We start from the raw sequence: 25,012 nt of genomic DNA on the forward strand, positions 1-25,012 counted from the left end.
CAGTCTATTACTGTACTTCCAAAAGCACACTCGTACTCAGAGGTTCCCTGTAGAGACAGAAATGAACCTGCCGTCCAGAGAGGAGTGCGAGGGGTGGGACCAGGCAAAAGTAGCCTTCTTACTGTATAAGGTGAGTCCACTGGAAATGGGAGAGATGCTTGTGTTTTGTCGCACTTTAAATATTCACCAGTTCATTCTGAGGGTCACGTATAATGTTAATGTTAATGCACATAAGCGGCTAAAGTGTTAAAGTAAGACCAGGACATTAGATGACTGGAAGTTAAATGTTTGTTTGATTCAATAAGTGTGTGTAATTAGTCATTTAAAAATAGTGAATGGATATGTTTACTCTCCTCAGAATAATATGCAAGAATGCGCCGTCACCGTAAACAGACTGAAAATTAATGGACAGAGATTTCTGGTGAGTCTTTCCTCATTTGTACCTGAATAATCCAGAAATGGCTCTTTCTCCCACACAGTTACATAATCTACTAATCCACCCAGGATCATATCAGGGTTGTGGTTGTGTTCAGTTTGTTATTCTAATTAAAATGGTCAAATCCTGGCGAGCAGTTGAGGTTGGTTTATTTGTAACACTCTCACTCTCTGTTACTCTGGCAGACATTTTTTTTATTGTTTTCTTGTTAAAATGTCACTGCTTGACGAACACACTTTTACTATGAATCTAAAAGCACGTTTCAAGTTGAAAAACAGGAGAGTTCACAGGATACGAAACATGACAAAAGCCGGTTGCATTACTTCCCACACTTGCTCTTTGTGTAAACTGTGGCCCTGCTAATGTGGAAGTCTGTGTATCTGTTGTAACTTCTGCTTTGGTTTCACCCTCGCTGCTCTGTCTCCATCATCCACGCCTTGCGTACAATCTCTGAGGCCTTTCTCATAGCTACCGAGAAGCAGGCTGCCAAACTGAGCGCAGCTGAGTGCCCCTGTTCGGGAGAGAGTAAGGAGTGTGAAATGAGTCTCATGGCTAATAAAGCTGTAATCCCCACTTACTTAAGTAAGTATCTCTAAATCTGCTTCAGTCATGAGGGGGAACGCTGTTTAAAGAGGATTTTATGCAGCAAATAACTGAAGTGAGGGTTTATAACTCCCTAATATTTGGTGTTTTGGGGGATCTTTATAATACTTCAGTAAAAACCTCCCACACACTGCCAAGCCTGAAGAAGCTTTCATTCATATGCATCTTTTAAGTGGACGCTTATGCACACTTCTTGCCACGCTCTAAATTAGAGCAGCGGCCTAGTCGCCTATTCATTATTCAATGACCCTGAGCTAACTCTACTTTAGGTGGGATATTGCATCACTGAAGTGCATAGTTAAAAAAAAAAAGATGCGGATTTTATCAGTCAAATTGATTAATACTTCAGAGCAGAGGCTTTGATGTGCACGTTAACATCACCAATCTGAAATATACATATACATACAGTATGTGTATCGATTGATAGATCTCCTTAGCTATGGATCCAGCCAGTGCACGCTTAAGTAAACCCATGCTTTTATTGAGTGGCTGCCCAGCTTTTTAGTTTAACTAGCTTCAAGGTTGCGGTGTCTGACAGACATTCCCCAGTCAAACTTTTAAGCTTTTTTTTAGCCAGTATTTTTACTGCAGCAAAGGAATTTGATCTATAAATAAAATCCCCAACCAGCTTCTCGATGGATCACTTTTGGATGAAATTTCCTTCTGCTGTTCGGTGTCCTCAGAGGCTGAATCACGCTGACTTTTGTAAACCTCTAACTTTTTCTCCAGTGCCGCAAGAGGAGGTCGACATTTGTGGTTCAGAGCAAAGTGGCTCAACAACAACTGGGTTCACGGGCATAAAATTTGCAGCAAATATTCTGTGTTTTGTTTTGCTCTTGACTTTATACTTTGCTCCACAAGCAGGTTGGCATTTTTAACTATTGTGTAGCATATGCAAGCAATTTGCACAAATCATAGACTGTATATAATACTTCATGTTATATAATTCGCTATTTTAAGTTCTACAGTACAGATATTTGTGGTTTGATTACCTCCTGGTTGTCCCTCCAATCAAATGCTCCCATCAGTATCATCTTGTTAGCATTGCTACTAGAATATATTAGCAAGCTGATTTTAGGCTGTTTTGACTGTATATAAAATATGGACACCTGCTAGTTTGTGAAGGCTTTAAGCATGTTGGCTGTCACAGTGAAGTGGGGTGTGATAAGCAAGGGCCTTGACTGAAAAATCTGAGCACTCTTGTCAATCACAAGGTGGATCCTGAAGCATTAGTGGCTCTACAAGTAACCATAATTTACAAAACAACCAGACAGAGAAGATTTCTAACTCACAACTTATACTACAGCCCAGTCAGGAAACTGTTTTCTGAAGTTATTAGTGGAATCCTTTTCCTATAGACAACCAGTCTTTGTCAAACAACCAGGAAGGTCGCCCCCTAATGGTAATGATAAAGAATGCAGAAGCTTCACTTTTCAGATCTGGAACGTTACAGAAGAGTTATGGCACTACATGTTCACTGGTGTTTATGAGCATGCTTACAGAAAGTGTATAAAGTTGTCTGTGTTTGACTGAATAGCTTCATAGATACATATATTTGGAAAATATCTGAAAAAAGTCATTACTGTAAAGACATTTGTGTCTTTGAGAAAGGTTTTGTTTGGATTTTCAGTTGACGAAATCCAGCAGATGGTGCTCTTTACTTTCTCTACTACGAGTGACGCTGCTCATTGCAACTATCCAGTTCCTCTTCTATTTTTGACAAACATCCTGAAATTGCCCCTGGCAGTGTAATGTCACTTCCTTTATTTTACAAGAGCAACCTTTTTTAAAGATTCAGTGGTTGAATCATCAGTGTGCTTCCGAAAATATGCGAATATACGTTTTTGTATTGTTTGAAGGGGTTGTGTTTGCCTGTGTTGACCTAAAATCACATTTGACAACAACTGCAGTGTTGTTGACGCTCCAGCGACATCACTGAAACAACTAATTATTAATAAACGGAGAATTTTTAAAGGCATTATTTGCCTCTTCTACAGGTTTTTAAAATCCAGCAAAGAAGAAGAAACATTTGTAGTAAGTTATTTTTGACTCATCAGGAGCTCAGCGTGTGTCCAGAAGCAGAGCAGGGCCTGCACTTTGGTATCTGAATGTCATCCAGCGAGCATGCTTCTGCTGAGCATTGCCTTTGGCTTATTTTACATATTCATGTGATGTACAGTGGCTGGAGCAAAGGTCATAAAATCCATTTTTTTTAAAAAGTGTAAGCATGCAACACAGATCTGAACTACTTTCATATGGAAACGTCATCGTCAGCTCCTGCCTCGAATGCATCTTATTCACATTGCACCCACAACGCGTGGTCACGATTTAGCGGTAAGAATGAAAGGTGGGAAAAGAAAAACAGTTTTATTCCGTATGAGCGGTGGATGGCTGTATAATACAGTACGGAGCGGAATGACAGACAGTCAGCGCAGCGCAGATAAAGGTAAGCTCTGTCTTTTTGATGCCACATTCGCTCACACAGGTAGACAGGTTAAAAGCGATATGTGGAAGCAGAAGATCAAAAGAACTGTCAGCTTCCATCTCTGTAATGCCGCCTGTGTGTGGCGGCTATGTGGGGAAGCCACTTTCAGCTTCGGTGTATCACATTGACATTACAAACAAAGGCCCCTCGAAAAAAAACCCACATATGCTTCCATTGCAGATGCTTCCTATGGAGCACATATAGCACAACTATAGCATATAGTTGCCACTTTATTAGGTGCAGGGTTGGACTGCTTTTTGCATTCAGAAGTGTCTTGTGCTGGAAACATACCTCAGAGATTTTAATCCATACTGACATGATAGTATCACAGCTTCGTGTCCGTAATGCGATGCTCCCAGTTCCACCTGTTAAAGAGCAGCTGTAGGGTGTACCTAATAAAGTGACTTGTATACGGGCCAGCAGTATATATTTCTGTTTTGCCGTTGGCCTTAAAAATCTACAGCGGCACTCTGCAATAATATGTCCTCAGCGTAATAAGCAGTAATTCTTTAGTCTCACTGAATCTAATTTGAATTTTGACACAGCTGCCTCGTAATGGATAACAGAGCCACAAAGCAGGAAAAACACCTTAAACCAGAATTAGCTTGTCGACATCCAGTGTAGATTTGTGAACATGTGGAAAGTCTCTCACCTAATGACAGTCATGAGACCTTGTGCAGCTGCCGTGAAAGAACCGAGGGGTAATTTTGTGGCCGTGTAGCTGCGAAGCTGTTCTCTCTATCGTGAAATGAAACTCGTTTCAACGAGAAGTATTAACAAATGTTCGGTGCGTCAGACCCTTGCCCTTGCTGTTTGCCACTCCGACAGCAAACCACTCATGAACAGAAACAAGAATAGTGGTCGTCTGTGCACCTGGTTTAGGGTGAAACCGAGATTTCACACTGACGCAATGTAGACTTTCCAGTGGGATATTCTGTGATTTTAATGTGTTTATTACCATCAATAGTTTTGAGTCACTTTTAAATAACAGTTGGAAAATTTCCTCATTTATCTTACAAGAAAAAACCCACCCTAGGGTTGGTTTTTGCCAGGCCTGCTTGGCTTGTTTGCTTTAAACATGCTCTCCACCTTTTTAGCAGTTTTAGCTCCCTTCCACCTCTTAAATGTGTGTATTTATTATATAGATTATGAATGGTATTGATTTTGAGGGCCATTACAAACTAGGTTAGACTATAAATGCTATTGTGTGCTGCCTGGTTCATGTGACATACTTGTCCCTGTTTAAAAATAAACTACTTCTACAAATGAAAGCTAAAATCTCACTTTGGTTTATTACATACGCATGAATGACTGCACAGGGAAGTAATTTCAGATATAGCCTTTATCTTGCTAATGCTACTATCAGTATCGTCAAGGTTAAAAATGTCACATCATGACAATGAAAAAATGGTTTACAAGAAGACTGTGAAAAGGAAAAATGCCCCATTCACATTTACTAACAGGCCTGACGGAAGATCTAAAAGCATGTAAAGCATTGCAGTGTGACCATGAGCATTTTTAAAATGATAAAACGTGGACTCTGGGCCTACTGGAAAAAAGGGAACGGATGCACCTTGTAGAGCTGTTGTGTCTCATTTGAACAAGCACAGACACTCCTATAAATAATTCACTGTGTGAGCTGTGCCTGAGTATCCACTGGGGCAGACTATTTGATATTTCATTCGGTGTCAAAAGGCTAAGTCTGATTTTATACAGATGTTTTTTTCTTCTTCCTGTAAGACTGCGTGATGATCAAGTGTGTATCTGCGAGGGCAAGGATCAGTGCTTTGAAGGAGGCACAGTCTTTCATATTAAGCGATCTCACTTTTAAATTTACAGATGATTAAATCCCAATCTCTGTCTTAGAGTGCTTCAGCTATGCTATGGGCTTATTCCTAGAGGTAATGCGGCTTTTTGTTCAACCGAAACACACACATCAAGGTAGTGTGAGCTGAATTACTAACTCCCCTCCCTGTTTGATTTCTCTTATAAATAAACAGCTACTGTTTAATCAGCTTAACAGCATATCATTACACAGGTTTCACATCATACTTATTGAATAAAGGACCAATTATACATCATTCTTACGCTAAATTCAGACGCTTTATATTACAGCCTGTTATGACACGCCTCCGTCGGGTCACGTGACGTCTCGCAAACTAAAATTCCCAACTTTTCCCAAACATTTGTGGCCGTGGATCCTCATTACATTACAGCAAATTTAAAACGGAAGAGAGACAGAGCAAGTAACGACCTGGAGCAATGAATTATGAATGAAGAGGGGAATACATAATTTAGCGGAATTTGTTGCATATTTTATGGTAATCATTTTCCTTTCATTTACAAATCACAAACGCCTTACTGCAACACAGACATTATGAATACGACAAAAAAAAAAACCTAATACAAGCGCAGTCGGCTAAACTTTTTTTTTTAATGTGAGATCATTTAGAAAATTGGGTAATATGATAATATGGTTGGGATTTGTTTGTATTAAGACGAGCGAGCCAAACCTGAAGGGCGACAACAAACAAAACAGCCAACGTTCATTTAATGTTGATTTCAAAATTATTTTCTATCAGCTTTTAGTTTAGAATTAATTCTTATAAAAGCACTCTGTTAATAAAAAAAATATGTTACTCCTGTGTTAGTAGATATTTGGGCTCATAAGCAAGACGCTCAGCCCACAGCTTTCCTGTGAAATTACTGGAGTATGTTACCAACAGCACTTTTGGGTTCGTGTCTGAATGTGGCTAAACTGTGCCCTTTTTTGAGCTACAGCGAAGTTTGAGCACATGTGCCTCCAAAAAAGGCCCTAAGTGAGATGCTGCCATCTTTTGTTCCTAAAGAGGTAATGCATTCATGTCTCTTCTGCTCCAGTAAAGGTGACATCCTCGCCGTATCATCTCTGCTGAAAGGAATCACTCTGTAGTCTTTTATTTTCCTCCCATCCTGTCACATTTTTTTAACAGTTGATTTCTCTGATGTTCTTTCAGAACCTGAGTGAAAGTGACTTGAGCAAGTTTAGTCTCATCCACCAGCCGTAAGTAACACCCTCGTACCTCTGTCATCACACCCCTCAATCATATCCTCCTTTTCTTTCCCCCCGTCTCCGTCCTTCAGTTCTCCTTTTCTCTCATTTCTTTTTATTGTTGCTGCTGCAGTTTGACAAAACAAACCACAGGCTGACTGATCTCTCTGTCCAGAGCTACAAAACATTTCACAACAACACTAGCTGGCCATTTCATTAGGTACGCCTGTTCGACTGCTCATTAACTCTAATATCTCATTAGCTGATTGCATGGGCAGCATCATGGATGCTGGTGCCAAACTGCAAACCATAAGCATTTTTTTTCTCTTAAAAAGAGAAAATATCCAGTGAGTGAATGTTCTCTGAGTGAAAAGCTCTTCTTGAGATCAGAGGTCAGAGGAGAATGGTCTGACTGCTTTCAGCTGACAGGAAGCTCCAGAACACTGTGCTGTTGCCGAGGTTATGAGTTTGAGCTTCATAACCTCGGCACCTGGAGGACAGGTGCAGCTAAAGGCTAGGTTTGTGACCAGTGTTGGTCAAGTTACTTGAAAAAAGTAATCAGTAACTAATAATGATTACTTCCCCAAAAAAGTAATCACTTTACTGATTACTTATTTTTGAAAGTAATTAGTTACTTAGTTACTTTTTAGAAACATAATTTACAACCTGAATAGGTGATAAAGCAATAGATCTTTCAGCCCAAGTCTACTTTCTGCCTAATCTATCATATAAAATGTAATCAAATGGAAAAGTCTCTTTTTAAAATTTGTTTTATTAGTTTTAATCTTTTAACTTTATGCATCAAGCAAAAAATTTTATTTTTTATATAGTGGTTCTGTTGCTCTATTTTCACCTGTAGCAGGAGTGGGGCAGGCGGAGGTTTGCCCTGGTGCAGGTTTGCCGCAGTGGTCAGTGGAAGAATCCGCGAGTTTGTGAATTTACCATTCCGTGGTAACACACTCGGTGCTTGCTCGGAAGTTAAGGGGTTTTTCCGCTGTAAAAAGACGTTTTCTTCCCACGCAGTGAGCAGCGGACGCTAATGTTTTTGGCACTTTTTACGAATCAAACTCAAAGTAAGGTCAGTATTTCCATGCTTTAAACACTGCATGGTGTTAAATCCTCCCAATTCTTTGATCTTTGGGCTGAAGGAAGAACGGTGTATAAATGCTCAATCAACAGTCATTTTATTCCATACAATTCTCATTATTTCATAAAACACTTTTGCGCAATACATCCGGATGGGAGATGTGCCGATGAGGGTAACAGCAGATCTCGAGGTGTATGACCATTTCTCACATTCTTATAGCTTCAGCCCCCCTCCAGCGTCATAAAACCTAAACATCCACATTCTTTCTCTCTCAGTGAGCCTAAGTTATGACCTTGGCTTCCTGTGCAGTATGTTCTGTTCCTTTCTAATCAGACAAATAAGGCCATGATTCTCTGAAAACAGTATTTCTTATAATGCAGCTGTATCATACATCATAAAACAATATCACTCATTCACAATAAATCAGCAGTCTAATGTAACACAAATCAGTTTAATAAATGTAATAGTTATCCCCTTTTTCTAAGTCAGGAGAATAATGCAAACTAAAACTACATAATAATTTCACAATCTTTAATTAGGGGTATAACATGGCATAAGATGATATAATAACCTCAAAATTTATCATACTCTCTCCCACACTCGATATATTATCCATTCTTGATCTGCACACAGCTGTTGCCACGAACGTCGCACTCGCTTACGTCATTGTCATGAGACACTCACAAAAGAATCCCGGTTTTAGTAACGTAGTAACGCAGTAACGCAGTAACGCAGTAACGCAGTAACGCAGTAACGCAGTGTGCTTACGGGAAAGTAACGGTAATCTAAATACCTTTTTTGCAATAGTAATCCCTTACTTTACTCGTTACTTGAAAAAAGTAATCAGATTACAGATTACTGCCCATCTCTGTTTGTGACTCCCACACAAGTTCGGTTCCCTCCCGGTATCCAGTAAGGGTCCTGGCTAGAGCTCCATGCTAAAAGCCCTGGAATGGCGCGGCTACGTCTGCAGCTCGGACACAAGCATTTCGCTACATGTTCAATAAATGTTGTACTGTGCATGCGACAAATAAAATTTGTATTAAGGAAGGTAACAGCAACAATATAACCACTCATTACAAAGTGTGCAGGAGTGCGTGTCTGATCGCAGAGCACATCAGACCTTATTGCAGATGGGCTACATTAGCAGAAAACCACACTGGTTGCCCCTCTTGTAAGTAAGTACAGGAAACCAAGGTTACAATTCACCCAGGCCAACCGAAATTAGACATTAGAAGACTGACCTATAGAAGCAGTAGACTCCAAATGATAAAGTGTGACTGCCCCAGATCTGCTTGTATTCATGTGTAAATAAGAGAAGGAGCAGAAATGAAATTACAATATTTGTGTGTGTGCTCGCGTACAGCTGGTTTCCGCTGGATCTGTGTACATGCACAGATGTGTTTGGGGAAGTTAGGGTGTCTGACTGCACCTGCACATGTGGCTGCATGTGTGTTCTTGTTTGTATGGTATGTACCCGTTGATGTATTCCCGTGTGTGTGATATAAACAGACACCATTAAGCTACAATTACTTGTTTCAACCGGCATGCTCTGTAAAAAAATTAAACTAGAAAATAAAAAATTAAATTAATTATTACGTGTTTCTTGAAAATTATGCATTATTAAAATCTAAGTGAAACTTTTCTTGCGTGGAAAATTCAAATATTGTAACATAAATACAACATATTGTACTTAAATCTTAGAGTGAAATGTAAAAATATTTATCTCATCATTTTAAAAGCATGTACAAAAGTCATTAGCTGAAAAAAAAACACATCTTACCAAATAACCACTTTAAATCTGCATCTGTAGATATTCTTTAGACATTAGCAACAAAAATAGACAATTTCTTCCCATTTGTTTAGTGAAATATACCAAGAAATGCCAAAAATAACGCAGTTTGACAGGGTTAAAATAGTATTTTTGCACCAAGAAGGTGATTCACAAAGACTTATTAGCTAGAAAGAAAACTTGGCTTATTTCTGTGTGAGTGTACAGTGTGTCCACCAACACTGATGCATCACTGGGTTAGAAAACACACTATGAGTCATGGATTGGCCTCCCCAGAGCCCGGACCTCAACATTATTGAAACAGTGTGGGATCATCTCGACAGAGAACGAAACAAGAAGCAGCCAAAGAAGAGCTTTGAATGTCCTTCAAGACACGTGGAGAACTACTCTTGAAGACTACTTAAAAGAATGACATGCAAGTTTTCTTAAGAGAGTTCCTGCTTTTTTTTTTCTTAAATAAAGGTGGTCATACCAATTACCGATTAGAATTGTTCAAACTGCTTTGCCCTATATACTGTGTTTCCATATGTTTGCACTTGTTTCCATAAATGGGTGCACTTCTTTCCTTGCAAACTATAAAAAAAATGAAGAGTGTCTCCAGATATTTGCACACTGTAAATATTTTATTTACCAATAAAATTGGTAAAAAAAAATAGCAACTACAAATTCAAATGTAAAACTGGAAGCCCTGAACTTCCATACTTGGTCTTTTATTTTCTTTTATCCCATCACTCATTCACTTGTCAAACCATAAAGTTACTTTGAAAAAAGCAGCACCGTGCAGTTTGTAGGTCCACACTATGCACAGTATGATTCAGAGCACACGAAATCCAATCTGAAAAGCCACTTTTTGCAACACTTTCACATGTTATGTAACATGAAATGGACACACGCTTCCGTATATAGAAAGAAAAAAGTGACAAAGGTGAAGTGACAGACTAAATATCTCATACTGTGTTCGCATGTATTTTTATACACTCACTGGTACAACTGCGTGCTACCACAAATGTTGAAACAGCCAATCGCATGGCAGCAACTCAAAGCATTTAGGTATTCAAGATATCCTGCTGAAGTTCAGCTAGTGTATTCAAATGGGGAAGAAATGTTATTTGAGTGTTTCTGTGGTTGTTGCTGTGAGATCAGGAGGGTCTGACTATTTGAGAAACTGCTGCTCAACTGCGATCTTCCCACACAACCATCTCCAGGGTTTACAGAGAATGGTCCAAAAGCAAGAAACTGTGTGACAGGCCGTTCTCTTGGTGAAAATTCAACAACTCAATGCCAGAGGTCAGAGATTTGAGCTGATAGGAAGGTAACTGTAACTTAATTAACAAATCGTACCAAGCAAGGTGTGCATTCAGATGGTTAGGTCATGGATCCGTCCTGCCTTGTTCAGGCGAGAGGTGGTGGTGTAATGATGATGTCAGATATTTTCTTGGCTTCTTTGGGGCTTATGGTATGACTGTCCTCATACAGTATGCTGACTTCTGTTCTCATTGCGAGATCTGTTTAGATATTACCTTAAAAGTCCAAAGTTGTCTCTTTACTTCTTGGTATTTTCTTACCATGCACAACTTCCTCATATTACATCTTCCTCTGACTATGATTAAAGGCAGAGTAGACGTTTTTTTAGCAAAACAAAAACCGAGAAAAGAAATTCCCATGATGATCGCATACATGCTGTAGTAAATCAACTTCCTTCCAGGCTAACATGAGAGGCAGCATACTTGTTATTTTTCCTTCTTCTTTATAGAACAGGGTTACAACATGGTACTTTCCATGACATAATGACCTTAACAACAGATCATTTTTAAGGCTAAAAGCATAAGTTAGACATGCATTAACAAAGATATATTAGTTGAAACAGAGTGTTAAATAATAAAACACTCTGTTAGAGGAAGTTAGCAGAGTTGTACGTGTAATTGTGGCAAGTTCCAATTCACCTTTCAATCTGTTGTATAACATACCGATAACTCGAAGTCATTCTCTAGAAATTTCCTATATATGAAGTTATCTACAGTTGGTAAAATATCAGTGTTTGGAAGGGTGGAATTGAAGTGAGTCAAGGTAGATGTGATGTAAGAGGGCTGCTGAAAGTATGGCCACTGAAACCTATTTTTGAGAGTGTGTGTGTGTGTGTGTGTGTGAAGGGGAGTGGAAAAGAGAAGTGATTTGTCTGACAGAGGTGGCTCGAGCAAATTCCCTCCCCTGTGTGAGAAGGACGTGACTAAACAAAGGCAGGGTTCATTTACAATTCTGCGAAAAATTCGGCAGTCGACCTTTACCGCATGACAGGAATGTGGCCTGAAAAATGTAAACTTTTGGATCAAACATGAACATGGATACGTTAGGTAAACTGGCTGCTCCTGCCACAGCAAAGATCCGGTAAGAAGATGGGTTTTGTTGTAAATTTCGCGTGAGCATTGTTGCTTTAAGCCAATTTTTAGTTTGTTTCAAATGTACAAGGAGTATAATTAGCAACAAAAAAAAGAAAAACAAAGCTATGATTTTTTTTATGTATCTTTTTTATGTTCTGCTTGGTAATATGTTCTGCAATTCATTACAAAACACTGTAAAACTACAAAAATGTCCATATAGACTTGTATTCATTGTATTCAGCAAAATGCCTCTAAACTCTGTCTGGAAAAGTGAAATGAGGAACTTATGTGAATGCTTCTTTGGAAAGTACTTTTTAAAGCTGAGAAACAAGACAAATTACATGTGCATGTACAACTGCATTTATTTATGACTTCTGTATGAAACCTTATGTTTGCGTTCCAGGCAGCTTCAGAAGATCGTTCAAGATATCAAGAAAAATGATGGCAGCTTCCTGAATAAACTAAAAAGGTCAGTTTCTTAGAATGAAAGCTTTGATCTTCTGCATGGGAAAGTTACACAGTTGATCAATTTATCTGTCCTGCTACAGTCAAAGAAAAGAAAAGCCTGGTGATCTAAAAGCAAAAGAAAAAAAAAGTCCATGCGGTTTGTGTACATGCACCAGTGGAGAACGTCGATTCCTCTTTCACAACCGTTGGAAAAAGAGACGCAAAGCAAAAATAACTAAAACAGATGGCATCTCTCTCACTTTCCTTTCCTGAAATGAGTCCCCTCAAAACACGCTAAGGATAGAAACTGACACACAAAGGCCATTTATTCAACTCGTGTCTTATGTTTGCAAAAGACTGCTAACTGCATTTGTGCGTGTCATCCTTTTGTGGTTTTACAGCCTTCATGAAGTGAACACACATTTGCTTAAGTTTAAGTGGTTAATGAGTGCACTTTGTTCCACTGCCGAGTTGTCTAATGACAGCGTGTGTGTGTGTGTGTGTGTGTGTGTGTGTGTGTGTGTGTGTGTGTGTGTGTGTGTGTGTGTGTGTGTGTGTGTGTGTGTGAGACAGGCTGACAAACAAACCGGTGCCCACAGTACCGGCGAGAGACTACAGAGGTAAGAACTGAGTCATTAGCCCATATAGTACACTGAAGGAATCAGACATGTAGATTACAGGTCACTGTAATCTACATGTCTGTACAGGGCACAAAGATTCACCTGAGCGGGGCTCCTTGTGTTATTCCTATCCCAGTACAGAGACATCAATGGGACACTTGCTACAAAAAAATATATAACTTTGACGTTTCTGACTCATCTCATTAAGACTCACAAAGTTTCTTTTGACTTCTGATGCTCTTGGACGGGATTTTTATTTTTTGTACAGCGTGGGGGTTTCAAACTTTGTCCCACGTGTCTCCTTTGTGCAACTGTAGGAATGGAAACTTTTAAAGAAATCAATCTGTACACATACAGCCATATGCATTTTTAACTCTAGAAACACAAATTTGACATTTTGAAAGAAGAGAAGTTTGCTATCACTCTCCAGTTTTGATTTGCCGATACCTGCTAGCTTTCTATGAAATAATCTCCTGAACTCTATCACCACATTAGACATAAACATTTACATCTGAATTACAAGTCATCAGGCTGGATTATTATTTTTTAACGTACATCTTTGATTTTTTTGCCTCCGTGTCCATGCTTGAAGGTACAAATTTACTATTAAACAAACTGCAGCTCAGTCAGATCACCTGTTTTCAGATATTGGCTTGATAACCTCTTTGCTTAATTGTATAAAACTTACACAAAAGTAAAGTGTAAAAGTACAGAATGATAAAATTGCATCATTTTAAACGACTGAGAGACTTTAGTCTACAGTTCAAGAGGTGAGGAGACACACATCACTGGCTCCACAACCGAAACACTGAGTTTTGAGGTTTTACTCTAAAATTGTGCTCTAACACCTGCTGAGTTTCGTTGGTTGCCAGGTTTTACTGTTTTTAGAAATTTGGCTTTAATAACAGCAACGATTGCGTTTCCACATCTTGATTTCTTCCTCTTTGTTACGAAAATGCCTTAAACCTCTGTGTTTACAGATGACCACAGGGAAAGCGACGATCAGCTGTCGGATTCTGATTACGTAAGTTAGAAAAATGCTCATTTTAAATGATTCTTACACTTGCTGATACGCTTGCTATTAAAAGCGTGTTTATTCCAGGACAATGACACATATGAGGATCCACGTGATGATGACAGCTACGAACCTCCTCCTAGCCACAGAGTCTTCACCGCACCTCCCTCTGGTTCCTTCCCAAGGGGCGAGTATGTCGGTCAGTAGTCCTTTGACCTTTTTTGTCACTATACATACATGCTTTTTTTTTCTTTGCTTTTTTTTTTGTTTGTTTCACTGATGATGCTTTTGAAAATTTACGCAATGTTGACTTCTTTTTATAAAGTTTCTATAGCCTTGAAACTCACTCTTTTGCAGTCATCCCTACATTTCTGCAGAAGTGTGACAAACACACATTGAGTTGCAATACACCAAGCTGTCTCCATGCAAATGATGTCCCTTTTTCTGGTTCTGCTTCTCCTTTTCAGACAGCCCGCCCAAGCGGCCACCCAAGAAGCCCCTCCGCCCAACTAAGTTCAAAGAGCTACCCCCTGAACCCCCAAACGTGGGAAGTGATGAAGTAAGGCTACTTTGATGTGTCATTTCAGTTACATTTCACTACATATTTTAAAATATCTTCCAACGAATGTGGGGATGTTGTCTCTGTTGCTTTTTAGGAGGACTACATAAATCCAGAGGACAATGACAACTATATAGAACCTTCAGAGAATCCTAGCAGTAAGCTACAAGTCAAACATAGAGAAGAAGAAAAAAAGATCTGTGCTTTGCAATATGCTGAATAACAGCTGGAATTTGAATTAAACCAGAAAACAACATAAAATACAAATAGTTACAGGAAAAATAATAACAGTCCTTTCTATGCTTTTCCTCATACGCAGTGAACAGTGGGAACAAAGCTACAAGAGACCTTCCCAAGTTACCACAGCGGACTCCAAGTCCCGGTGGGTAAAGCACATGGCCAGAGGGGTGTGCAGTGGTCCATCGTTTATCACGGGGGTTACGTTCTAAACGTATTTCGCGATCAGTGAAATCTGCGAAGTAGCCAACTTTATTTTTTACAATTATTATAGATGTTTTAAGGCTGTAAAACCCCTCACTACACACTTTATACACTTTTCTCACACAGGCATGAACATTTTCACACTTTTCTCTCTTGTTTAAACACTTTCAAAGTTCTAACCTTGGTAGAACAAAAAGTACAGTATTATAGAATGAAACCAAAGGCACCCACGGTTGCTTTGATGGTGCAAAACGTCTCGTCAACATTGTTGTTTGTTGGGGATAAAACAAACATAGAGTACTGCACTTCCGAGTCACACTGCTAGCTTATTAAGATTTATGTCAATTTGACAAGCTGAACACATTCTGTACTGTGCAGGAGACACAGCACGAGATTGACTGACAATGGTCTACAGCCAATCAGAACGCAGAATAAAATGTGCTGTTAAAAAAAAAAGAAAGAAAGAAAAAAAAGAGAAAAAACGTACAAAATTACACACAAAAAAAATCTGCGAAACAGCGAATCCGCAAAAGGTGAACCACATTATACCGAGGGACCACTGTACTACAAAGCAAGATTAATGGGTTAAAACGGTTTGCGCCAAGTGCAATGTACATTCTTTGCTGAGTGAATACATTTTACATGTGCAAGCAGTTAGGCTTTACTAACATCATGAACAAAGCCCAGCTGTAAAGTTGCAGCGGTGCAAACTGTGCACCTCATTGTCATGGGACTTTACTCATACGATGATGCAACAAAAAGTGTAAATGATTTTGTACTTGATTAGTATCTGCTGCTAAACGCTAATGTCAGCTTGACAACATGTTGTGTGCTAGTACCTCTTGTTGCAAAAACATTAGTTTGGGCACTTGTCAAAACGTTAGCGATTAGAGGCTAGGCTGCTTTGTTATTCTATCTTACTACATTTTTTTTAGTACTAAATAAGTTTTGCATGTGTTTTGTAAACTACATTATCAAGTTTATTAAAATTAGAGCCTCACTATGCACTAGATTCAGTTCAGTTCAATTCAATTCAGTTTTATTTATACAGTGCCAAATCACAACAACAGCTACCTCAAGGTGCTTTATATTGTAAGGTAGCCCCTACAATAATATATACAGAGGAAAAACCCAACAATCATATGACCCCCTGTGAACAAGCACTTTGGCAACACTGGGAAGGAAAAACTCCCTTTTAACAGGAAGAAACCTCCAGCAGAACCAGGCTCAGGGAGGGGCGGGGCCATCTGCTGCGACCGATGGGGTGAGAGAAGGAAGACAGGATAAAAGACATGCTGTGGAAGAGAGACAGAGATAATAAGTATGATTCAGTGCACAGACCTCTCTATGCATCATGGGAATCCCCCAGCAGCCTACACGTATTGCAGCATAACTAAGGGAGGATTCAGATGAAAAGTTAAAAAATCTTAGAGGGTAATGAACCAACCACATCTCAACCACATCTCTATTCCCTTTGAATAGAGGCATGTATCTCACATTATGTAGTTGCTTCAGAGTTGTCCACAATATTGGTTTTAATAAAACCACTCCCCACAAGGGAAAGATGCGATAAGTGTTACAAAGAAAGTGCTGCACAAAAAACCTTGTGAGTAATTTAGTCGATAGCAGATTGCTGCGGTGACCCATAGTTTGCATGTAAGAACTCGGTTTGTCTGCAAATGCGAATGAGCAGCTGAGCAGTGGTAAATGGTAAATTCTTTTTCTGGCTTAAGTGTCACACTTTTCACAGTTTTATTTGGTACCTTCTGTGCAAACTACACGCAACTGCGTCAATCTGCTTTTCCAGCCTAAAGGCAAGAACAAAAAAGAAGCTCTGTCGTGACTCCTGTATTTAACAGGTTATTAGTAAATGCATGCAAATGCAAAGGATAGTTAAAAAGCAGCCGAAGAGGCCGATGTAAACCAGCACCAAAAGGTGGCTTTTTTGGTTCTGCTGCCTGCCTAATTGATGCTGTGGTTATTTTTCAGATTTTTATGAAGTTCCTGACAAAGAGGTAGGACATTTATGTAAAATGTAATTACACATTTTTTACATGAATACTTGAATACTTGAAGCTGAACACTGTTTGCATTTTATGCTACCCTCACAGGACAATTCTCCAGCTCATCCAGGAAGCAGGTTAGTTTAATACTTTCCAGAGTTACATTCATTCATGTAGACAGACGTCCAAATCTGTGGTGGAATGTAACAAAGTAAATTTACTCAAGTACTGTATATAAGTGTAATATTAAGATTCTTAGATAGTAGTTTTTTTATTGCCATATTTTTGTAACACTTTTACTTTTTCAGTACTTTGTTATTGACTTGATATATTGAAGAACATGCATTTAATATTATAACAAGTGGTTAAATGTTAAATCAGTGTTCCTAACCTTGCTACCCTTCAAGCCCCAAAGACATAAAACTGTTTTGCAACTCTAAAAACTAACCAGGCGTATGTATCACTAATGCCTAACTCTTCAAGGAATTGTTTATACTAAATTTAAGTGTATGGCTAATACACTTGTACCTAAATATGATGTTAAATATAGAGCATTAATTCCCATTTTATTTAATATTGGTACTTTTACTTGAGTAAATTATCTGAGCACTTGAGAGCAACAAATAAATAACAGTATTTGGAAATTATTTTGACTGCAACTATTAATAATTTCCTTGGATTTTTCTTTTAGATTATGTCCAACCCCAGCAAAACACTCATCATCTTTACCACCAAAACCCAGCCCCAGGTATGACTACCAAGACTCAAATTATGGCATGACCAATACTTTGTCATTACATTCTATTCTAATATTTGACGTATAGTGATGTTTTGGAGATTTCTTTTTCTTCTTCTTGTTTTTTAGAGTGAACATGAGGAAATCTCCCACGCATGTAAGTGATTACAAATTTTTAAGGCGCATAAAAGATACTGGACATTAAGAAGGATACCAATGGATTGGTGTTGTTATTATGCAGGTCCAGGAGACAACTGATGGGGATGAATATGAAGTTTGCGATCCAGACGATAGTGAGTATGAAATGAAATAAAAGAACTATTTGTTCAGAAAGGCCAGTAATATGTACTAGTAGTATTTCTGTGGCAGGGTTCACCTGAAAGACCTTGGAAGTGTTTCACTGCTTATCAAAGTGATGGAGTTTTAGATTAGGTGTTCCCTTTTATGATAAGGTCCCCCACTCTGTATCATTACGAACAAACTGCCTGTATGCACACTGTGTTAGGTATATATAACTTATTGGACAGAGCAACACATTTTGTAGCTTTGCCTCTGTACACCACCGCAATGGATTTTAAACCAAACAATAATTATGTTAAAGTGCAATCAAGGTTTTTTACAAAAAAGATATATTAACTAAGAATTTAAGAATTAGAGCAATTTTTATAAATATTTTTTTCAAACATCCAAAATTGTTTGGAAAAACTCTTTTTATATGCAAGTATTGATTTCAATACTTGGATTAAAATCTTTAATTTAATTTTCCCATTAGGCTAGAAACCACAAACATCACCAAATGCTGTGTTTATTCCTTTAAGATGCTTTGCCACTGTAATTTGTTGCCTATTTGTTCATTTTTTCACTCTGATCTATCTTCAGTAACTGAAATATATGCTTTATTAGGTTGGGATCATGCAACTCACTTGACATTCGAAGAATATACCAAGTTTTTGCCTTGAGAACCTCTTGAGTTGCTTTTGCAGTATGGTCTGGGTGATTATCCATTTGCACTGTGAGGTGTTTTTTAGCATTTGGCTCAATCTGAGAGTATAGCCAGTCCTCTACACATCACAATCATCCTGTTACTTCTATAGTCACATCATCAAAAAACACTAGTGACCCATTTCCACTGGCAGCCATGCATGACCATGCCATAACATTGCCTCCACCAAGTGTGACAAATAATGTGGCATGCTTGGATCCCAGCTGTTTCTCTCCATCTTCATACTTTTCTCTTCTGATCTTTCTTATACGAATTCATCGCAGTTTAATCTGTCCAAATAACTGATTTTAGTGCCATGCAGGCTCTTTTAGATGTTTTCTAGCAAGTATGATCTGGCCTTCTTGCTCTTTAGTATAGCCAAAGGTTAGCACTTTGTTGTAACCCACTGTATTTGCATTAATGAAGGTGTCTCTTGAATTTACAATTTTCCAATGTTACACCGCCTACATAGTGTAAATAATGGGTGCTTCTTAGCTATGGAAATAATTCTGTCAATTTTGACACTTTGGGTGTCATCAGTGGGCTTTCAGGTCTTTGTGACCTTTATGAACAAATTTTTTATTTTAGCATTTTGGCTGCTGCCACGTTGGTTTTTAGGGCCAGAACTTTCCATATACAGGTGGCTTGAGTGCTAAGCTAACACTAGCAAGCTCAGTAGAAAGCTACACCCAAACATGGTACAGTTACAGACGCAAACATACTGATATGATATGTCTGTGAAGGTCATCCAGGTCATCGTAGTCAAAGGAGCTTGCAAAGAAAAGCGTCTGGACTTCTTTAAGTTGCTTGAAGACGTTTCACCTCTCATCCGAGAAGCTTCTTCAGTTCTAAGGTCAAATGGTGGAGAGTCCCAGATATAAACCTAGTGGGAGTTTCCCCCCACAGAGGGACAAAAGGACCCCCTGATGATCCTCTAATTGCCTGAGCCAAGGTGTGAAAATGGGTGTGGCTCACAATCAGCCAGGGTTTCAGGTGAACTCATTGTGAAACCTGGCCCCACCTTATCATGCGAATTCCTGAGGTCAGATGGCCCAGGATGTGAGTGGGCGTTCAGGCGTCTGGGGAGGGATCTCAAAACTGGATTATAGATGGCAGACAGTTGGTGTCGTAAACCACCGCCTCTGTTCAAAGATGGTCGCTCACAGTGGACATAGATGCTTCTTTCACTCCTCTTTCAAACCATCTGTCCTCTCTGTCCAAAATGGGAACCTTGGCATCCTCGAAAGAGTGTCCTTTATCCTTAAGATGCAGATGGACTGCTGAGTCTTGTCCTGTGGAGGTGGCTCTTCTATGTTATGCCATGCGCTTGTGAAGTGGCTGTTTGGTCTCTCCAATGTAGAGGTCTGGGCATTCCTCGCTGCACTGTACAGCATACACCACATTGTTAACATACACCACATTGTTACGCTTTTCTTTGCAAGCTCCTTTGAATACTGATATGATACTAGACTTTCACTCAACAAAGTTGAAGCACAAACCTTTTAAGGAGTACCACTGTAATCCTTACTATCTGTAAGTTAATCCATTGAACTGCTACAAAAGGCATTACACCACAAACAGGATCAAAGGTTGCAGTTCAGGTCATTCGTATTAGTCAAGATCAGGCCAAGTAAAAAGCGTCAGATGCAGTGGTGTAAAGAACGCCACTCTCAAGTGACAAATAACTTTTCTACGATGGAATGACTAATTTATAATTTCAAAAATACTGACATAACTAGCATTTATACTGTATAGGGAACCCAGTAATACACTCATATAACTGCTTTGTATTTGCTCTTCTAGGTCCTGGGAGGAATCGTCCTCCACGTCTACCTAAACCTATACCCAGAGAGTAAGCATCACTTACCCTAACATTATTTCAGTTAACATAAAGCTATGAGCTCAAAGAATAGAATAAGTGATCATTTCATTGTTTTCCACAGGAGGTCACCAAAACCACCTCTAGGACCGGTAGGAATTTAATTTAAATGAAAGCAATGCAAACAATGTTAGAATATTATAATTATCTGATTAAATGTCTAGTTTTTCATATAATACACTCATCCCTGTCAACATTACACACTTTCACTGATGACGGTGAAAGAAATACTAAATATGACTTTCATTCCAGAGGCCAGATTTAAAAGCAAAGGACTGTGAAAGTAAGTATTTTAATTAACTCCCATTATTAGCCACACCTGACTGAGCCTTTAATAAACACTGGACAATCAGCCAATTAGTGCAATCTGCTTCCATAATTGTGTGCACAGCTTTAGCACACATCTCATTTCCTCTGTGGTTTCCACTTGCTTTCCCATTATCACTTAATTGCAGAAGCACACGAGCAGTACAGACAGTGTATAAGAATGACAGACGAGTTGGACTGTAGTAGATTTTACCGTCATTTACAGATTTTTCACATTAAATCTATTCCAGTTATAAGGACTTAAATATACAGACTGAAAATGCTTTGTTGACAAATTTTACAAACTGCTGATTACTGAAAAATTATCTTTATTTTCTACTTATACCTAAACAGTAAGCAGACTAATTTCAGCATGTCTGTATTTTTCAAGGCAAAACACTGCCTTTGGCTCATAATGAACAGAAGACTCCTCCAAAAGCCTTTACACTGGACTTTCAGCGACCAAAGTAAGTGGTAAAAAATGTCTTTAAGCACAGCTTTGTACTGTGCACTCACTGACGTCTGCTCTGTTTGTGGACTCTGTCTTGCAGAATTCCTATTCCACAGTTTACCTCCCCAAGTAAGTGTGGGCCCCCCTTGTGTCTAACATCCACGTACACGGGAATTTTGCACTTCAATGTAAAATGACATAAATTCTTTATTTTCGCAGAGCCTCATGAAAATGACACAGGAGATCAAGATAAGGTGTGCTCTTAAAACAGTAGACTGCAAAGATGTTTTTCATAATATATTTGTAACCCTCATTTCCCTTCACTTTATTTCAGGATGCAGACATCTATAGGAAACCCTGGTATGCCAGTGGGTGCGACCGAAAAACTGCTGACGATGCCTTGTTTCGCTTGAATAAAGTGAGAATCTTCTTGGTGAGAAGAGAGAGCTGCTGAGCCGTCATTTTTGTAATCTGGGTTTGACTCTGAGCTTTTTCTGTTTCAGGACGGAGCATTTATGGTGAGAAAGAGCTCTGGTCATGACGCACAGCAGCCGTATACGTTAGTGGTGTTTTACAATGGCAGAGTGTACAACATCCCAATCCGCTATATACCAAGCACTCAGCAGTATGCTCTGGGAAGAGAGAAGAAAGGGGAAGAGGTAAATATACGTCTTTGATAGGTCTGTTCAGTTTAAGTGTATCTGTACTTTAGTAAGAGCCCTTTTATGCCTGTCTAGGCTGCTGTTTGTCAGAATTGTGACACTAACAGTGCCATACACTTTACAGGTAACACATTAGTGTGGCAAATACCACAAAACTTACTATTTACTGCACTATTTGGTACAATAAATAACAACAGATATACTTTATGCTTCATTTAACCCACATTTAAGAAATTCTAAATAGGATGAGGATAGTAAGCATGCACAATAGTAGTAGCGTAAATGCTAAAGAAACGTGGCTATAGCTGGGAATTCGGTTAGAATTCATTTTGTTATTTAAACGTCTACTTTTCAAAATGTTTGGAAATTTTCTGCATACTTACAGCGTTTACGGTAAATGGACAGATTTTTTATATAGTGTTTTTCTACACTACCTAAACACCTTATACAACTTGCCTCATTCACACAAGCATATTTTTCTGTGCGTTTTCCTACGTAAGTGTTTTTTATCTAATGTTCACACACATTTATGCTCTGATGGATGCATCGAGAGCAACTTGGGTTTGTGTCTTACCCAAAGATATCATTTTCCCAAGCAAATGATCTGCCTAGCTGATTTGGCACAGGTTCTGTGCTGGCTGTCCTACCTGATGATGAAACCCTACCCTTTCATCTGGGCTTAGGACCAGCACCAGAGGTGTATTGGCTTGTGAGTCCTCGTGGGCTCTTGCGTGTCAGGCAAAAGCTAGGGGAAATTATTCCTTTTTCAAGCTACATAAACCAAAAAGATTTTCCAATTTAATCAGTAGTGTTATGAATTAGAAAGGTACCCTGCTTTATTAATAATTATTAGACTCATATTAAAGAAACAACAACACTATGACTGTCTTCTTAAAAAACGAATCACCTTTTTTCCAAATTTCCCTTTTGAATAAACTTCCTAAATGAAAGGTCCCATATTAAAGCCTTTTTTAACAAGTTCATTTAACTCACCTGGCCCCAGGGCCTACAAACTGTAGACATTATTATTATTATTATTAAAACGCTTTCTACCTGTCAGCTTGTTTTTTCACCTAAAGGGTCATCCAGTGATTCGTGAAGTTGGCCGCTGTGGTTAGATAGTAGATAGTAGTATTTACCAATCAGATTGTTGGTAGGTTAATCCGCAGTCCATTAGTCAAAGCATCAGGTTTGTGTGTGAATGTTAGAAAAAGGTTCTTAGACATAGATAAGAGCTGTATGAATGTGTGTGACTGAGTGAATTACACTTGTAGAAAGTGTTTTGATTGCTTAAATTGAGTAGAAAGGCAACACATAAGTACCAGTCCATTTACCCTTACCATTAATTTATAGTGCCACAAGTCTGTGGCCAAAAAAGAGCAATGATATGAGAGTCTTATGAAAATTCCGAAATCCTGCTCATCATGAGATCTGGTCAGCATGAGATTTAAAAAAAAACTCCTGCAAACCTCAAGAACCTTTTACTTCCACTTGATCAATGGAATCGATTCCATTAAATGTAGCATTTCACATTATACTTACGTAACAAAACTACATGAAAAACTTGCATATAATTAAATTACTTTAAGTCAGCATTTTGGGAATAGATATATTTTTGTCTTTAGGCAGCATCGTTGTAAAATGTGCCATATTCAAATACGTTTTCAAAAATGGCATCAACATGCACGCATAAAGACAAGGCCATGTCCTAACACAGAGACCTACACAGTGGTGGACAGGGTTAAAATGATCTCAAGCCTCATCCTAATGCTGTAAACATTTTCCTTTAGTCTAACAGAATATTCTCCTTTGTGGGGGGTTTTTTTCTCATTGCAGCACTTCAGCAGCATCTCTAAGATCATTGAGAACCACCAGAGAAACCCCCTGGTGCTGATTGACAGTCAGAGCAATGCCAAAGAAGCCACCAAGTTATGCTACCCAGTGAAGCCCTAGGCGACCCTCGGTGACTCCAAACAGCAGAGTGATTGGTGCCGAGCGACTCGGTCCACTGTGTTTGCTGACTTTACAGAGGTCACTGGGGGCTGTTGCTCTGTCACTTAAAAAGGCAGGTTTGAAACACACCCGAGTGCAGAGCTTGATTGTTTCAAAACAAGCACAGGAGTCACCCAGTGCGGGCGTGCATGAGAACCTCACCAACACGGAAGCTTCCATCGTGTTATGTTAAAGATTATTTAGATTGACACCCTGGCGAGTGATGTGACATCACATTACAGTGTTACACTGATAATGAATCGTCTTTCCCCAATTTTCTGAGAACTTATCTTGACAGAATTCCTCACTTGTGATAATTCTTTTTTTCCTTTTGACCTAATGCAGCATCAAGTGGTCTGACACTATATGATATATGATTTTATGTATGCATTTCTGCCAAACTGACTAAGAACTGTGTGTGAAAAGCAATCCTTTTTCTACTGTCCACAATGACACCTTGAACTGTAAATCTACAATTATAACTTGCCGAATTGGCATAAATAACGTACACAGAATACTAGAATGTGTCTAGAGCTGGACTTTGAGCTCTACAGGGGACACCAACCAGGTTCAGAATAAACCGCAGGAGCACGCAATGGGATTTCAATAAGCGTGTGAGCCAGACAACACAAATTCAAACCCATCCCAACCCTTAATCTGTGGTTAGGATGTTGTGCAGGAGCAGAAGCCCCATTATCTTTTTCCCCTTCTTCAATGGTGGAAGGACTGCACACTGGACCTGCCTGCACTGCTGGCCATGCAGAGCTGAAGTAGCACAGACACAGAGAACTTTTAAACTCATGTTTTATTCACTTTTTTTTTAATGCTCAGTTGGTAAACAGTGTTTTAAAATGAATCAAGGAATGAGACAGCTTTGCTGTGAGCAGAAAGAAGCAGGAAGCAGTAGGTTTATGATAGCAATACTTCAAGGAGCAATTTCTACAAGGTTGTATATTTGGTTTTAATAAAAAAAACTTTTGTCTCGTATATTCAGTCACAACAAAATGCCACCAGGAACTTACAAAGTCTTCCATTTATTCTCTCTTCAACATGTAATGCTATCACACTCGTGTACATTTGTTGCATAAAAATAATTCCTAGGCACTT

The 25,012-nt window shown here is 38.9% G+C and overlaps 1 protein-coding gene across 4 annotated transcripts; it reads left to right on the plus strand.

Moving 5' to 3' along the window:
* blnk (B cell linker) lies at positions 1–24,892 on the plus strand. Of its 4 annotated transcripts, XM_026190148.1 has the most exons (24): positions 1–130; positions 359–421; positions 6,521–6,567; positions 12,216–12,281; positions 12,833–12,879; positions 13,860–13,903; positions 13,982–14,093; positions 14,362–14,453; positions 14,551–14,611; positions 14,773–14,835; positions 16,884–16,909; positions 17,006–17,034; positions 17,589–17,645; positions 17,763–17,790; positions 17,875–17,926; positions 20,419–20,467; positions 20,559–20,586; positions 20,747–20,777; positions 21,192–21,267; positions 21,352–21,380; positions 21,471–21,505; positions 21,586–21,669; positions 21,755–21,910; positions 23,750–24,892. In XM_026190148.1, the coding sequence occupies exons 1-24, from the start codon at positions 62–64 to the stop codon at positions 23,864–23,866; spliced, it is 1,461 nt and encodes a 486-aa protein (XP_026045933.1). In that variant the 5' UTR covers positions 1–61; the 3' UTR covers positions 23,867–24,892. The 4 variants fall into 4 exon arrangements, with proteins under 4 accessions (XP_026045933.1, XP_026045934.1, XP_026045935.1 ...); XM_026190149.1 differs by lacking the exons at positions 1–130; positions 359–421 and adding an exon at positions 5,227–5,845; XM_026190150.1 differs by lacking the exons at positions 1–130; positions 359–421 and adding an exon at positions 5,949–6,375.
* The last annotated feature ends 120 nt before the right edge of the window (positions 24,893–25,012 follow it).

This window comes from Astatotilapia calliptera, chromosome 13 (genome assembly GCF_900246225.1).
Source record: "Astatotilapia calliptera chromosome 13, fAstCal1.2, whole genome shotgun sequence".
Taxonomy (NCBI): domain Eukaryota; kingdom Metazoa; phylum Chordata; class Actinopteri; order Cichliformes; family Cichlidae; genus Astatotilapia; species Astatotilapia calliptera.

What these genes read in the sequence shown, in the direction of transcription:
- blnk (XM_026190148.1), top strand. Translation starts at nt 62, where the DNA reads ATGAACCTGCCGTCCAGAGAGGAGTGCGAGGGGTGGGACCAGGCAAAA. An exon ending in AGCTGTCGGATTCTGATTAC is followed by an intron (nt 13,904 to 13,981) that starts GTAAGTTAGAAA and finishes TGTTTATTCCAG; the next exon opens with GACAATGACACATATGAGGA. An exon ending in CTGGACTTTCAGCGACCAAA is followed by an intron (nt 21,268 to 21,351) that starts GTAAGTGGTAAA and finishes TCTGTCTTGCAG; the next exon opens with AATTCCTATTCCACAGTTTA.